At 33.7% G+C, this 15,077-nt stretch overlaps 1 protein-coding gene across 3 annotated transcripts; it reads right to left on the bottom strand.

The window, feature by feature from the left end:
* Window positions 1-1,964: 1,964 nt before the first annotated feature.
* Window positions 1,965-13,061, bottom strand: LOC103716619 (hydroxypyruvate reductase). 3 transcript variants are annotated; one of them, XM_008804687.4, is made up of 10 exons: window positions 12,884-13,051; window positions 9,915-10,053; window positions 8,257-8,401; window positions 7,995-8,122; window positions 5,789-5,860; window positions 4,442-4,559; window positions 4,227-4,351; window positions 4,103-4,144; window positions 3,401-3,613; window positions 1,965-2,312 (listed from the first exon to the last, which is right to left on the bottom strand). In XM_008804687.4, the coding sequence occupies exons 1-10, from the start codon at window positions 12,970-12,972 to the stop codon at window positions 2,244-2,246; spliced, it is 1,140 nt and encodes a 379-aa protein (XP_008802909.2). In that variant the 5' UTR covers window positions 12,973-13,051; the 3' UTR covers window positions 1,965-2,243. The 3 variants fall into 3 exon arrangements, 2 of the variants coding, with proteins under 2 accessions (XP_008802909.2, XP_008802910.2); XM_008804688.3 differs by having other exon boundaries at window positions 9,915-10,048; window positions 12,884-12,968; XR_605559.4 differs by having other exon boundaries at window positions 4,022-4,351; window positions 12,884-13,061.
* Between the last annotated feature and the right edge of the window lie 2,016 nt (window positions 13,062-15,077).

Below are 15,077 nucleotides of genomic sequence, written 5' to 3'. Positions count from 1 at the left end.
TATTATATTTTCAAAAATATTTGAAGCATTTCATATCATTATCTATTTGAATCCAAGAGAAGTTTCCACATTCATGCTTCAATTGACTATACATCAAAATATTTAGGCAGGTAGCCACTGTCAGTTTCTGAAATAAATAAAAAAATAATTTTTTTAACTAATATCTCAATTACTCTATCGAACGGATGTTGAACCTAGCCGGAAAATAAATAAATAAATAATGCTAATAGCAAATATAATCCTATTGCATATATATATATATATATATATATATATATATATATATATCTTACGGTAGGTTAATATAACAACTGCTGGGTCCCAATTAAGTATTTTCTCAGTACATGACACAACCAAGATATGAATTTGTTAGGCAACGGAGGAATGACTTCTTTAGTCCAGCCGTGCATAACACGAGGAACTGTTGGAACGCTTCAACAAGCAGCAGCTGGTGCAAGATTTCAACAAGTTGTCAGAAGCCTTTGAAATCTATCCATGGGAAGGGGGTCCACTTTGGCCCATGGTTTGACCATGCCAAGTAAGACAATGTTCTTCGTGCAGAATTTATGTAACTCGGGTTAGAAGAAGAAGAAGAAGAAGAAAAAAAAAACGTTGTTTGGTTAAAATTTTCAAAAGAGAAAGATATAAAAAAAAAAATTCTATATTTCATAAGAAAAAAAAACTTATGAAAGACATGAAAAAACTATTTTTCTACTAGTCAAAAATTAAGATCTTTTTTCCTCTAAAAGTATCCTTAAGTCATAAAAATCCATTAATAAAGATCTATATCTTTATTAAGAGTATAATAGACATTTCATAAAACTTTTTCAAAAAAATAGATGCTCAACCAAATATAAGCTAACACTTTTTCATGATCAACCAATCAAACATGCTAAAACCATTTTTTCAGACATTATATTCACAGAAATTATTTTTTCAAAATAAATATTTCAGCAAAAAAAAAATCATAAATCAAACGAGTCATTAGGTACCCAAATCCTTTTGTAAGTGTTGCAATTGGGCATATGAGATAACGAGACTAGGCATAAAGCTCCACAGCTTGCGATCCTTATAAAGGAGCCAACCTGAACTAGCTCCACAAGCCTTCATGATTAAAATGCCCCGAGCGTGGCCAGCCACGCTTATGGAAATTATGGAATAATCTAACGAGTGCCAAGTCTTTCACCTCTTATTAAAAAAATAAAAACCATAAATTCATAAATAGAGGTTGTCAACTATCAAAAAGTCTAGTGTCTTAAGCCATATGCCCGGTGAAGACCAAAACAATATTTCAATCGTTTAGCGCACGTAAACCACGCATAGAATCAAGAAGGCATATCGAACCAATCTTTGACTACTAATCCGGCCTTACTTTTTTTTAATAATATACACACACACACATTAACAATGAACATGCACAATGCATATTAAAAATGAATTAATAAAAAATTAAAACTATTTAGGGATAAAATAGATAAAACTTATATATCTAATAAAGAGTATCAACAATTTTTTTGTTTTAAACTTTTAAAAGAATCCAACGAGGTGAAAACATGGATAAGAGATGAATTTTTTTAAAAAAATAAAATCAACTGGTTTGGGAAGATATCTTTACATATCTAACTTTTTAATCATATTTATTTTTCGCCAATATTCATGAAGCGAGTACGCGACAAGCTGAGGGCAGAGAGGAAAGGCAAATGTGGTTAAAACTAGCCTTTTCTAGAAAAGATTTATTGCATGATTATTCGTTCTTGGTTCTAAAACTGCAAAAAGTAAAAAAAAAAAAAAAAAAAAAACATACCTGGTTTCTCCAAATAGGTGGCAAGGCTCATCCAACTGTTGGCATTTCTTATCTTAAAAATCAAAATCCCCGTAGGGATAAAAGGACTGCACTTCAAACGGTTGTGATCACTTCCCTACGTTCTAAACAAGCAACAAGTTAGATAATTGGCAGAGATGTATAGGTCTGCAAAATCTACCTACCAATCCAAGGATAAGGCTCATATTACTCTGCCATCCTTGCAAGAAGCATCCTGGTACCGAAGCCAGCATAATGATATGAAAGGCAGATTCAAATTTAGTGCAGGATGTCCAATATCGACCATCCTAAGATTCATCAAATAGTTTGTTTTAGACATTTATTTTTAAAATGAATGGCCGAGCATGGTCCAATAGCCCTCCAGACCTTTCCATGGCTGAACTCTTTTCTTTTTTCCTTGGTCACAACCGAGCTCTACCATCTAATTCACAATCTCTATTCCTGAAAATGGTTTGCCAGCATGAAGTTGAAGGGCGCAGTCACCAACAACCTGTTGTGTTAGGGAAATGGAGATAGCAAAGTCATTGCTTTACTCAAAGACAGCATGATCGAAGTTATAATAATGAAACAAGTTCATCTTTAGGAGTAAAAGCAACATAAAAAACAATATGGACTCCATTATTGATATAGACTTCAATATTGCAGTCCAGACAAATATTAGTTTTGCCAAATAATTTGTCAGCTAACGAATAAAAATTTGAAAACTGCATTTAGATTAGTCCATAGTTATATTGGGTACCAACAATAAAGCCTCTTCGTAGTTCCTGGTTATGACAAAATCATTATAATGTACAAGGAATCCATATTGGCTATCAACAAAAAGTATCCAAACTACAAGTATAGCAAGGAATTTCTTCAAAAGAAAGAAAAAAAAAAAAGCAAGGAAGCTTCAGGCAAGCACTGTTTCAAAATTCAGCAGATCTCATCTCTGAGTTAGCCTTTTTCAGAAAAAGGACCATTTGGAATCCTATTGGAAACTAACACCTTTTTTATTGCATCAGTTTCCCTCCATGGGGCTTCTAGGTAAAGGGTCATGAAGAGTACAACAATATAGGAGCCGTATGTGATGCCATAAATCTCATCAAACACCACATATAGGGTAAAGTTATGGGGTTTTATGAAATACCCTTTTCCACATCTACTAAGGTTATGTTGGATCAAAGTTAACATGAAATTGGCCTCCCACCGCACCCCCCCCCCCCCCCAAACTGCTTACTCCAGCTTATTCTCACCAAACACCTTTTAACAACCCATTCTAGCCCCAGGTAACATATCAAGTATGTATTTCACATCACTACCTCTCCTTTTACTGGAGTAAACAATTCCACCTTACAAACTAAAATAATTCACTCCAAAAAGAGTGGGTTAGGAATAGTTTAAACCATTTACTCTATGCAATGAAAGAGGGCCTAGGAGTGCAATGCAAATGGTTTATTTTTATTTATAACGACAATATGTCAATTAGGAAAATTAAATTTTACTGGACTGGATTTTTTGAAGAGGTTACACTTTGTCATTTCATATTGTGATCATAGCCTCGTATGATAAATTAAATGCAAAGTACACAAAAATGAATACCTTCGCCATAGTTCTATAGGAATGTTCGGTAACCCCCGCAACATGAGGTGTGATCAAAACATTTGGAAACTTCAGAATCGGATCATCAGGATCAAATGGCTCAGTCCAAGCAACATCAATGCCTAGGCCACCTAAGTTTCCTGATTCAAGGTGATGAAGAACAGAATTGTACTCCAATAGACCTCCTCGAGCAACGTTGACCAGAAGGGAACCCTTGAAATAAAAAGGTTCATCAATATAGTATGTATCTGAGAACATGATTTCAAACTTTATGTGAAGTACTGCAACTACTATTCAATTAAGAATCTCTGTTTTTTTTTAAAGTCCAGATCAAATTGTACAAATAGATCCAATTACAATATATGCAACAAGATGTTTCTTCATTCTACAAACAAGAGAGGAAAAAACTTCTTCCTTCATGACCAATAATTTGTATATTTGAACTTTTAAGTGACATGTCCACAGAGCGGCATGCAAAGCTCTAACTTTTCCAAACAAAAGCCCTATATAGTATATCACAAAAGACCCATTTGTGCTTATTTATATATACATGCACTATGATTATTAATAGCTGAATATGAGAATTGAAGTAGAAGAAACATGAACATGATAGATATATACCAACAATAATGACAATGATGAGGACAACAGCAACAATCTGTCCTAACAAACATACTGTGTCTTCATGAGTAATATGCAAACCTTTCTCATATGTGAGAGGAATTTTTCGTCGACAATGCCAGCCTGAAATTTGTAACAATTCATTAGATAGGAAACAGACAAATTTATGGAAGAATAACAACAACATAGGAAGATGAGACTTCACTGATTCAGTGGTTAATGTCAAGCAGGTGACAACTATATCAGCCTCGCTAGCAAATTCATACATATTCTCTGGACCACCTTTCTTATCAATCAGGCCATCAAACCCATCACTTTGAGCATTTGAGACTGGATCAGAAAGAGAAGGGAAACAATTACACAACCACGTATATAGCTGCTAACTAATATTCAGAACTCATATAGACATTGCCCTCATACCACCAGCTGGCAATGAATCTGATGTCCATCTTCTTTTAATTGCAAGGATCTTTACACCAAATGATCGCAATCTTTTTGCCAGGTCAACTCCAATAGCTCCAAATCCCAGGATAAGGACCTACATGTGGGAGTAAAGGATCACATTTAGAATCAATGTTAAAAACCCTGCATGAGATTTCTTCTGAAATATCAACCACCAAGCCCAACATATTATGTTTAAAAATTGGAAAGCATCAGAGGGGGAAAAAATCTTTTGGAATATCAGAAGATAAATCTTCCACAATCTGCAGTAGTTCTGGAACTAAATTGAACTTCAACGAAGGGATATGGTGGGGATTTATGTCATAATAACTTATTCACTTGGTAGACAGAAGTTTTATAGCCATATAAGCAGATCCCTCCTCTGTGAAATACAAATATTGATATAACTAGCCACGGAGTCTCGGACAGAATACGAACCGACTATGAGAAGTTCAATTGCTTTGGTAAAGACTGAACAAGCATGCACCAATAAATGCTTAAGGTTTTCAATGCATATCCATGACCTCCTAATACAACAACAGATTTCGGTGGTGAAGGGCAATGGAAAGACATATAAGATCTAAAATGCTAACAATGTTCATGGGAAGAACAAAATAAAGTTCTGCCAGTTGTGGTCTAATTGTAGTCAACTAATTGATTTAAGTAAATCAGTAAGTAGTACAAAATGGGCAAACATTATAGTGGTTTAAGAAAAAATGTTAAATATCAAATTTAAAAATATTTCAAGCAATTCTCAAATGTACTTTTCCCTTTCGTCTTTTCCTTTCCAAGTTTCTTCTATTTACCTCATAATTCTTGATGAATAGAAATCATGTTATCGTACATATTTATGCATCAAAATTATTATGATATGAAGATATCAAATCAGTAGAAGAACTGAAGACATTTCTCACCCTACCCCTTGTTAACACTATACATTCAGAAAGTGTTGGTTAAATCTTATCCCAAACCAGTGAGCCAACAAATTAGGTATGCATAATTTCAAATTCTACTAATTCTTCTGAAGCAACCAATGATCTTATTAAGCAGAAGAAAAAAGAAAGTTGGAAGGACTTTTTACTGAACATGAGAAAGTTGAAAGAATATTGATTATAAATCACACTTTAGGTACCTACCTGATAAAACCTGATAGGACAGAAGGAAGAGTTTGTTGAAGAGAAAGTATATGGCATATCACTATTTTCTTGGACATGTAATGTTCCACCTTTTACCTCAACAATTCCTTAGAGAAGTATAAGATTCCTCTGATTATGCTATACAGGCATGAGACCACTTATGAACTCAAAATGGATGAAGTGAACCTACCGTCTTCCCAAGTAGTGTATCCCCAGTTGGTTCTCCCAAATTTTTCTGCTTTACAGCAACATCCATCTCCTTCTGCAGCAAGAGATCTTCGAAATTTAGTTCACAATATATGGAAAAAGTTAGGAAGATTAAACAGTACTACTTATGGAGGAATCTTACCTCTAAAAGCACAATTAAGTTAATTTTGACAATAAGAAGGGGTAAATAAAACAAACAGCTCTTGTAAATCACAACTGGAAAGATAGTTTATATCATGAGTCCTCCTTAAGATTTATAAAGAAGTAAGGATGGTTTTACAGAAACCAGTTCAAATCAAAAGCCGAAATTTGTCATTTATATGCAGTTTCAACAAATCTGAGGAAATATCTCCAGAAACTATGACATACGGGTCAAAGATTTGTGGGTTTAGATAAACTTTCAAGCAGTTCAGAGGTCATACATCATGGAGATGGGGAATCTATAGTGATTCATAAACTGGCATTCCTCCTTCAAGGTTCAGAGATTCGGATCTTGCTAATTGAACATCCTCAAGGGACCCTATCTTGGGTGCAAACAGTCAATTATACATTTATCACTTAATAAAGAGTTGTGAGAATTGCTCCTTGACTTCTCCAAGCGCACAAATGCGGCAGAGCTTCAGATTCCGAGGGATTTTCTGCTAGTAGAGAAATTGTGTTTGCTTTAAGCAACAAGTGAGATTGATCTTTAAGGACCCCAGCTGCAGAACAGCTTCTTTTAAAAATTTCAGAAAAATATAGTTTGATATTTTTTTCTGATCAAGAATTCAGCTTCAGTAGGCAGACAATTAACTTATAAAATTGCATCACTGGCTAACAGATAAGTTTACATGAAATTAACAATCTAAAAAAAAAAAGTTTGATGAATAAAAAATACGATTGCTCTATTTCACTTTCTCTAAATTTGATAAAAGGAAATTGACCGAGTTCAAAACTAACAGCATTTGACGAGCAGTTTCTTTTTATTAGTAAAGAAGGTCCATAGGCTACGCTAGGCAGACACCCCACCCCCAGATACCCCTAACCCCCAAACCATGGTGAAAGTTGGTTTTTTGAACCCAGGTCTCTAGCATACCACCAACACGAAGAAACCTTAGCAGCTTGGCAAGAAAAATAAGCTGGCACCTTTCACTAGCAGTTATTATACATAGAAAGCACTTTTCTAGCATATAATAGGGAAAGAAATTGTGAATACAAGTTGGCATGTCAGGAGTGCAAGAAATAGTTGTAAGCAATGTAACACTAAATATACTCACAAGCATTCTGTTTGGCAGCTCTGGTTTAAACAAAGCTGATTCAAAACCAGTATGTCTAATGTCTTGTTTCAAAACAATTATTCTGATCAATGTCATACTAATGTACTCACAAGCATTCTGTTTCGGTGAGCTGGTTCAAATAAAGGTGGTTCAAATGCAGTCTATCAGATGTCTTCTCTTGTTTCAATAGCATATACAATAGCAGGGAAACAAAGTTTTAACTTTTGAAAGAATAAATACTAGAATTTAATTTGACAAAAATCAAAACATTACAAAAAAAGATGGTTAATGCATAAATAGTAGGATTTCATCTTTACATCATTTAAGTTTCTTTAAATGTTGACCAGAAAACTGAGGAAGCTGGAAATAAGCTAAGCAAGAGTTAACAATTCACATGAAAAAAAAAAGAAGATATAGGATGACATTATTTAGATTTCTCTAAACATTGTCAAGGAACTGATCGAGTTCATAATAAGCCTTGAAGCCTCTACAGCAAGAAAGCACTTGAATTTCATAATACAGAAAGAAATAAATTTAACATGTAACAAAAAAAATGTTGTTGATTTCCAAATGAAAACCATTATATGCACTAGCAAGTATTCTCTTTAATCCAGAAGGACATGAGATTCACACTTACTCTGAATAATCATTAATCTTGTTCCATTAGTAAAAGCCAACTGTGGTGAAACACGAAATCAACTTTTCTAAAGAGAGATATATAGAATTTAAAATCTGACATCACTGAAGAGATGAAAGGCTTCATGGCCCGCTATTACTCTTAGACTCAAGTTTTAACTTCAACTGAGAGATTATATTCTAATGCACAAAGAGAAGCAATGACAGTTGACTCTTGAAAGCATCTAGTGAATCTTATCACTGAAACAAAGTGACAGAAAAGAACTTTTTGCAAATTATTAGCTCAATAAAATTTACTTGCTTCCGAAGAAGACCCAACATCAAATATATTGCCATTTCTGCACAAGATGCAGAATTTCCGGTTACACTTCCAGGTATCCTTGCAACTTTAATTTTATGTCGTGTGGCAGCATCAATATCAACACCTGCAAAATGGTTCATAAGATTCTGTGATGATGACCAGCTCCAACTGATAATATAGTAGAGAACCATCCCAGCCAGATTGGTAGATAAGTGAGACATAGATGAAACAAAAAAGCAACAAAAGTGCATCAGGCACCTTCTAACCCAACACCAAACTGCATTATAAGCTTCATCTGAACTGCTTTTGCAATAACTTTTGAGTCCATTCGCCGATTTTTCACTACACAAATATGGTATTTGTCAATAACATCAGGCACGTCATCAAGAGCTACTTCATCAATCTGCACAAAGTGAATAAAATCATAATCATGGAAGTCGTATATAATATGAGCTAGTATCCAGCTTTAAGCGAAACAAAACTCAGCAATCATGCGTATCATCAAACTTATAGAAGATCAAATTATCTTAATTAATATGATAATCCTGACATTTATCAAAATAAACAATATTTTTGGATCCCATAATTAGTTGAAGCTAGCTGTGAAGATAATCCTGGCACATGTCAAGTCTTACTTGTGTAAAGGATCTGCAGCAGAGAGGAGTAAGCATTCTAGCATCAACAAGATATATGGAGAGAGAGCATGTGGCGACCAGGGACAAGCCCAACATCTTGAAATCAGCAAAAAGCCAATTATCATGAAGCATGGGCTCTAGAGCAAAACTGAATGGATGGGAAAATAACCTCTAGTGGCTCTTTGGCATCAGACCACTAAGATCTTGTCTTTTTTCCATGATTTTTAAACCTGAGTGTGCCGTGAAGAAAGGTAAAGGGTGAAGCTGTCTTATAAATCATTCAAGGTAAATTTCCCTCCTAGCGAAAGATGGAAACTAAATCTTTTTATCAATGAAAATGCCAAACAAATGTACAGTGCCCACAGAGGTCCTGGCTCAGTCTCCAGAATTATTCAGAAGAAGGTAATAATATTAGTAATGATCCAGCACATCAAGAAGACATAACCTTCAGACTTGAATTGGCAAAGGTGCTTTGATTAAGTAGTCAGGATGTTATCCTAGATTCCTAGTTATGGTTAAAGGTAATGTAGATGAGTTGATTTTCAAATCATTATTTGGGATGGATTTGAATGGCAAATATCCGTAATAGGGCCAAGATTAGTAACACATGATTGTTGGATTTGAAATAGGGAGGAAAATCATCTCATCAGGTCCTTCTAATAACAAAATAGATACATTTATGAACACAAAATTTAATAGATCAAAAGCCAGGCAGTTGCATCAAGCTATGTCTCAAATGTGTGACTATTGAACTTAGCAGCCTTGTTAGATAATTATATGTCAAACATTATTGATCTGTTTTATTCATTTCATACCTATGATGGGCAACAAAAATATGAACTAACCAACAGGGTCCTTTCAGAACATATAAATTACAGATAGTACTCAGTTTTGGTTATAACATGAAAAGCTAGAGAAATGTATTGTTCTGGTGATAACATGAAAGTATGGTGGCACATCTAATTTTTTACAAGAAACAAAAGGATAAAGGTCTTAACAATCTCTAAGTACCCATCTATAACACATGTTGAGGTATACCAAGTATAGGAACCACCAGAATAGAAATAGAATATGGTTAAAATGGGTGAAGAAACACCAACAAAGATTTGTAATCAGTATTACAACCAGTAAAATATCTATAGATCAGTATAACTGAACATGCTATAAAGTCAAGGTGCATCAAAAATACAAAGATGCCACAAGATCAGTATAACTGAAAATGCTATAAAGTCAAGGATCATCGAAAGTACAAAGATGCCATAACTTAGAGAAGCAGAGAACCTGAATAAATGGATAGTTCTGCAAATATTCCCTTGTGTATTTTTGAGAAGCAGACCAATAAAAACCGCAGAATAGCACACGAGTGATATGATTGTAACCATTTTCTGCTGTTACCTCAGCCATTTTTGAGTACCCTGCACTGGAACTCTTCAAAAGCTCAATTTGGCAGAATGGTCAATTTTTAACTACTCACATATGTAACCTCACCTCAAATCATAAAGATCTCATTTTTTAAAAAAAATACATATGTGGAGAAGTTAACATAATTATATACTGACTACTAAAAATATACAACTGCATCTAAGGAAAAAAACAAATATGCTTATGGCTTTCAAACTCCATGTAACCAAGATCTGTATAAGGACATCATGAAAATGAAAATTGTTTTCTGTTTTCTGAGGGGTGCTTTTCTTTTTCTTTTCTTTTCTTTTTTTTTTTTTTTTTTTTGGGGGGGGGGGGGGGGAGGGAGGGATGCGGGAGGTTAATCTTGAGGGGCGGGTATGGCAGCCACAAGTATGACCAGCTATGAGTATGGAGATACTCATAGCAAGGTCTGCCATACTGGCCGGACCATACTGTACCAATACTGAGGTTCGGCTTACTATATATGCCAAACCAATTTGAGTAGAAGTGAACCAACACGTACTGTCTCATTTTGGACAGTAAGAAAAAGTGTTAGAAGCATGTCTCAGTACGAGATGCATACCGTACTATTATCAAAGTATCGATATGGTTCTTGGTATCGGTTTTGCAGACCTTGACTCATAGCACTCCAAATTTGAGATCTCTTTTACTTGTATAGTGTGCGAAAAATTTACAATCTCATATGGTCCAAAGCTCGTAACAATAACAACAATCCCAAAGTCAGTTTGATGAATATTGATTTTAAGACACTTTCTAATTGATGGAGGTGAATAACTACTTTAAATGGTTACATATAAAGTTTGAACCCTGACTATTCATTTTTCTTAGAAATGATTTTAACAATTTTGGGCATTGATCTAGCTTAAACAGGTTGATGTATACATATTCTTACATGTTCTCAAAAATGCCCAATTGCACACTCTACTCATAGAAGCACATTTTTGATTGCAGGAAAAAGGTTTGTGGCTGGTATATTTATCAAAAATAAGGAGCAATAGCAAATGCTGTTTGACAAATGCATCTATTGTTTCTAACCATCTCATAAATGTTTATATTGTTAGGTAAGACATATCAAATATAATACATTGGTATTATGGAATTAATTATTTCTAGATTTTTTGGGGGGTAGAAAATTCCAATTTTCAGGAAAATATTTTACTAATTTGATGAATTTAATCAATCTTTTTGTTTTTGTCAACATATGAAACAATATGCACATGCCATAATGATAAATTCTTTCTTTTTGCTTTTAGTTCAAGTAATCAATCTCAGCATATGGATTTATTGATACAGTAGTGGACAAGACATTTCAATCTATGACAGCTAATGAGAAGGCCTCTTTCTTTAAGAGCCCTTAATTTTAGAGGAAGAGATGAGGAAAATGGGCGAACAAAAATTTCGGCTAGATATGTGCTTAAAAAACAATGAACAATGCCAGCATATCTCACATGAATTACAAAATGTGAATATACCATCATGTTATATTTAGAGAAATTTGGAATCAAAACTCAAAAATGACTTATGTAAGTGCTGGTCATCAAAGGATAATGCAATGAGTAAAATTTCTTTTTTATTGATAAGAGCATAGCTATATAAATTGCAGCAAGTATGCCAAAAAAGTATCACAAGTCAATATCCTTAAGACTTCCAAAAGCATTATATTCCATATTGACAACATTTATAACCGTCTCGCTTCTCTACAAGCGCTTTACTGCAATTTTCAATTGTTAAATTGCTAGGGAAAAATAAAAGTTATAAATTTGAGAACCTTATGAGACAAATTACAAATCTCAAGATTTTATACGACCAAATAAAAATGATAGTTCGTATTATTTTAGAAACAAACACTGCTTTTGCAAGAATATCTGGTCAAATAAAATAAAAATGGACAAGCACATGATATGCATAAGATAATCCAGAGGATCAGAGAAACTTGATTGTTATATCTGTAAACAACACATACCCTGCAGAAGTGATAAAAGTAAAGAGTGTTGTAGATTCTATTGTTGTCTGAATTCATCTATGAGAGCACCTTCAATGTTTGCCAGAATGCATGCTGTGAAGTATCTAAATTCTAAACTATCCATATTATCAATCACAATCAACATTGTCCAGAATGCCTAAAATAGATTTGAGATGTACCAGAAAGTTGCTTCTTGTATTTCAAGACAAAGCGGTCACAGAGATTATATATTCAGAATTACAACAAATAATTTATCTTAACTCATGGTAGAAAATCATCGGAACCACTTTATTTCGGTCCACGTCCTCTATGATATTAACCTAGATCATCCACCATGCATTTCGGCAAACTGCATAACCATGACCTGCTAACCCTAAAACCATCGCCTTCTCCTACTTGTGTTAGCAGGTCATATCAGTGTCGAGCACATCTCATCACTTCAATCCTCCTCAAAAACTCTAGTTTCTCCCGTATCCAAGAATCTTGGGTAGTAGAACCCAAGATTCAAAAATGAAGCTTGTTCCCTTTGCACACAATATCATCTTCTAATCTCATAATCATAGCATCAAACATACCAACAAATTTGTCTAATTTCTGGCTCCTTGCACTCCGTAGCGATCCGTTCAATTACAGCCCAATGAATCAAGCAGCTTCGAATCACCTCCTGACCAAAACCAAGCATTCCCCTCTTTCCACCCCAAAAAAAAAGAGAGAAAAAGAAAATTCTCCACTTACCCGCAATTTCTTCCCAATAAGCCCTCGAATTAAAACCTACGGCAACTTGAGACCATAAATTTCGCCAAGAATCGAGAAATCAATAGCAAATCGAGCATCAAAATCAAAGAAGAGAGGGAATACGTACCCGAGGAAACAAGCAGGAGAGCAAGAAGGGAGAGCTCGGCGAACCGTGCACCGGAGGGCGTGACCTAAGAAGAAGACGGCTCCGGCCATTCGGGAGGGAGATATGACGTCTTAATTTATTGAGAAGAAGCTCAGGTTGCGACTTGCGACAGCCGGGGGCGAGATCTTTGTCTTTTGCGTTCGGTAGATCCCACAATGCCATCGCCAGCACTACGATCATACTAGAAAATAACTCTTACACTTTTGGTTAATTATAATAAAATATAAAAGATATAATTTTTAGAGTAATTTATATTTGATTGAATATCTATTTTTAGATATATATATATATATATTATCTATTATAATATCTATATAATTTTTTAAATCTAAAAATATTTTTAAAATATTTTAGATATTTAAAATTATCTATCAAAAGTATTTATTGAGTTAAGCTTTTAGAGTTCTAACAATTTTTAATAGTTAGATAATTTTTTATATTATGTTAATTTTAATATATTAATATAAAAATATATTAATATTTTTTAAATTATCATAACTTCTTTCTATTAAATAGTTTAAAATTAACTATTAAAAATAGCTAAGAAGACTGTGATGGCTTAAGAGTATTATTGGAAAAATAAAAATTACCATCCATGAAAAAGTGGCTTTTTTATATCCTACATTATTCTTTTTTTTGAAATGAAAAAAAAAATATTTCTATAGAAAAGCTAATCTTTCATCTTATTTTTTTGAAATCTCCAACCAAACATGTGCTCTTTTTTTTTATTTTTCTGTTCACCACACTTTTCTGCTCCTTTTTCTACGAATTGAACAAGTTCTAAGTATTATAACATGACTATATGGGGGATGCGTACTAGGGACACCATTGAATTATGCAATTAATTTTTTAAAAAAAATAATGATATTCACCGCTGAAGAGCAAAGGCAAGATAACCAAACCATTTGATGTTTCTATGTTCTAGACAAAGATAACAGTTCTGAAAGACTGTCCATGAAATTGGTCAACATATAGGGAATATTAGTTGGGTACTAGTTTTTTTCTGTGAAAATGCTCAACTGACATAGTTACTTTAAAAGAAGTCTTGCTAAAAAAAAAATCATGTTATACTCCTTTGTGCAATAAAATTAGGCCAGTAATTTATTTCATATTTGCATTGATCAAGCTACTAATTATTATCCTATACTAAACTTATATCAAGTTGTAACTTCTATGTCCATTATCATAGATTTTTCTTTCCATAAAATCAGTCTAAAGTTTTAAGTTCTATGTTGCTACCAACGACTAATATAAAAATCTTTTAAATTTATGTATATATTGGATGTATTGCTTGTGCATGCAGGTATTATGCTTGGCCAAGGCACGGTTTGTTAGTTTATCACGAAAGATTTGTTATTACGAGACATGATCAAATCTATTAGTCCTACATTATTAGCATGTTAAGACGAAGATTTCGTGAAGGTTTTTATTTGGGTGGATATCAGTAATCATTTTTTTTTCCTTTCTATACTTCACATGATTGTATCAACTAAGAAAATAGATAAAGTGCTTTTTCGCATCCTCATTTAACATAGGCTCGTTTCATTATTCAATTTGTCTATTGCTGCTTATCTTGTTCGAAATTATTAATTTGCTTCTGCAACAGTAACATCATCTTGTGTGAAATCACTGATTTCATTGTATTAACTTAATGTGTCTCTATAAATTTTCAAAAGCATTATGATGTGTTTATAAGTCAACATATAGTCCCAACTTTAAAAAGTGTGTTCTCTTTTTTTTTTTAATAAAATCACGTTAATTTGGTATGAGTGCAACTAACTAAGTCAAGATACAATACATGGCATAAAGATGGAGATACAATCTCAGTTCATGTCCATAAGACTTCTTCGGAGTGATGGGCAGCAAAAAAAAGTATTTTCAGCCCACAGGGTACTACCGGAGTGACTGGCTACATAACCGGCCATCCAGTTCGTAGTCCTATTAGTTTCATGGAAAATATGTTTGGCTTGTAAGACCTTCGTCCCTCACCATGGCGTGAAAGTGTGTTCTCTTTGATGAGCATGGAAAGAAAGAGAAATGTATCATTTATTAACAGCCATTCACAATTAGTAACATAGTTTCCATCAAAGTATAATGTTATATATTACTGTTATCTCACCAAATCCTGAATCTATTTTAAATTTTTGTAATTATT

Source organism: Phoenix dactylifera, chromosome 1, assembly GCF_009389715.1.
Source record: "Phoenix dactylifera cultivar Barhee BC4 chromosome 1, palm_55x_up_171113_PBpolish2nd_filt_p, whole genome shotgun sequence".
Taxonomy (NCBI): domain Eukaryota; kingdom Viridiplantae; phylum Streptophyta; class Magnoliopsida; order Arecales; family Arecaceae; genus Phoenix; species Phoenix dactylifera.
The sequence above is the reverse complement of the archived record's forward strand: the minus strand, read 5'-3'. Positions and strand labels throughout refer to the sequence as shown.

What these genes read in the sequence shown, in the direction of transcription:
- LOC103716619 (XM_008804687.4), bottom strand. Translation starts at nt 12,972, where the DNA reads ATGGCCGGAGCCGTCTTCTTCTTAGGTCACGCCCTCCGGTGCACGGTT. An exon ending in GTTTGGTGTTGGGTTAGAAG is followed by an intron (nt 8,123 to 8,256) that starts GTGCCTGATGCA and finishes ACCATTTTGCAG; the next exon opens with GTGTTGATATTGATGCTGCC. An exon ending in AGATTCATTGCCAGCTGGTG is followed by an intron (nt 4,352 to 4,441) that starts GTATGAGGGCAA and finishes TTTCTGATCCAG; the next exon opens with TCTCAAATGCTCAAAGTGAT.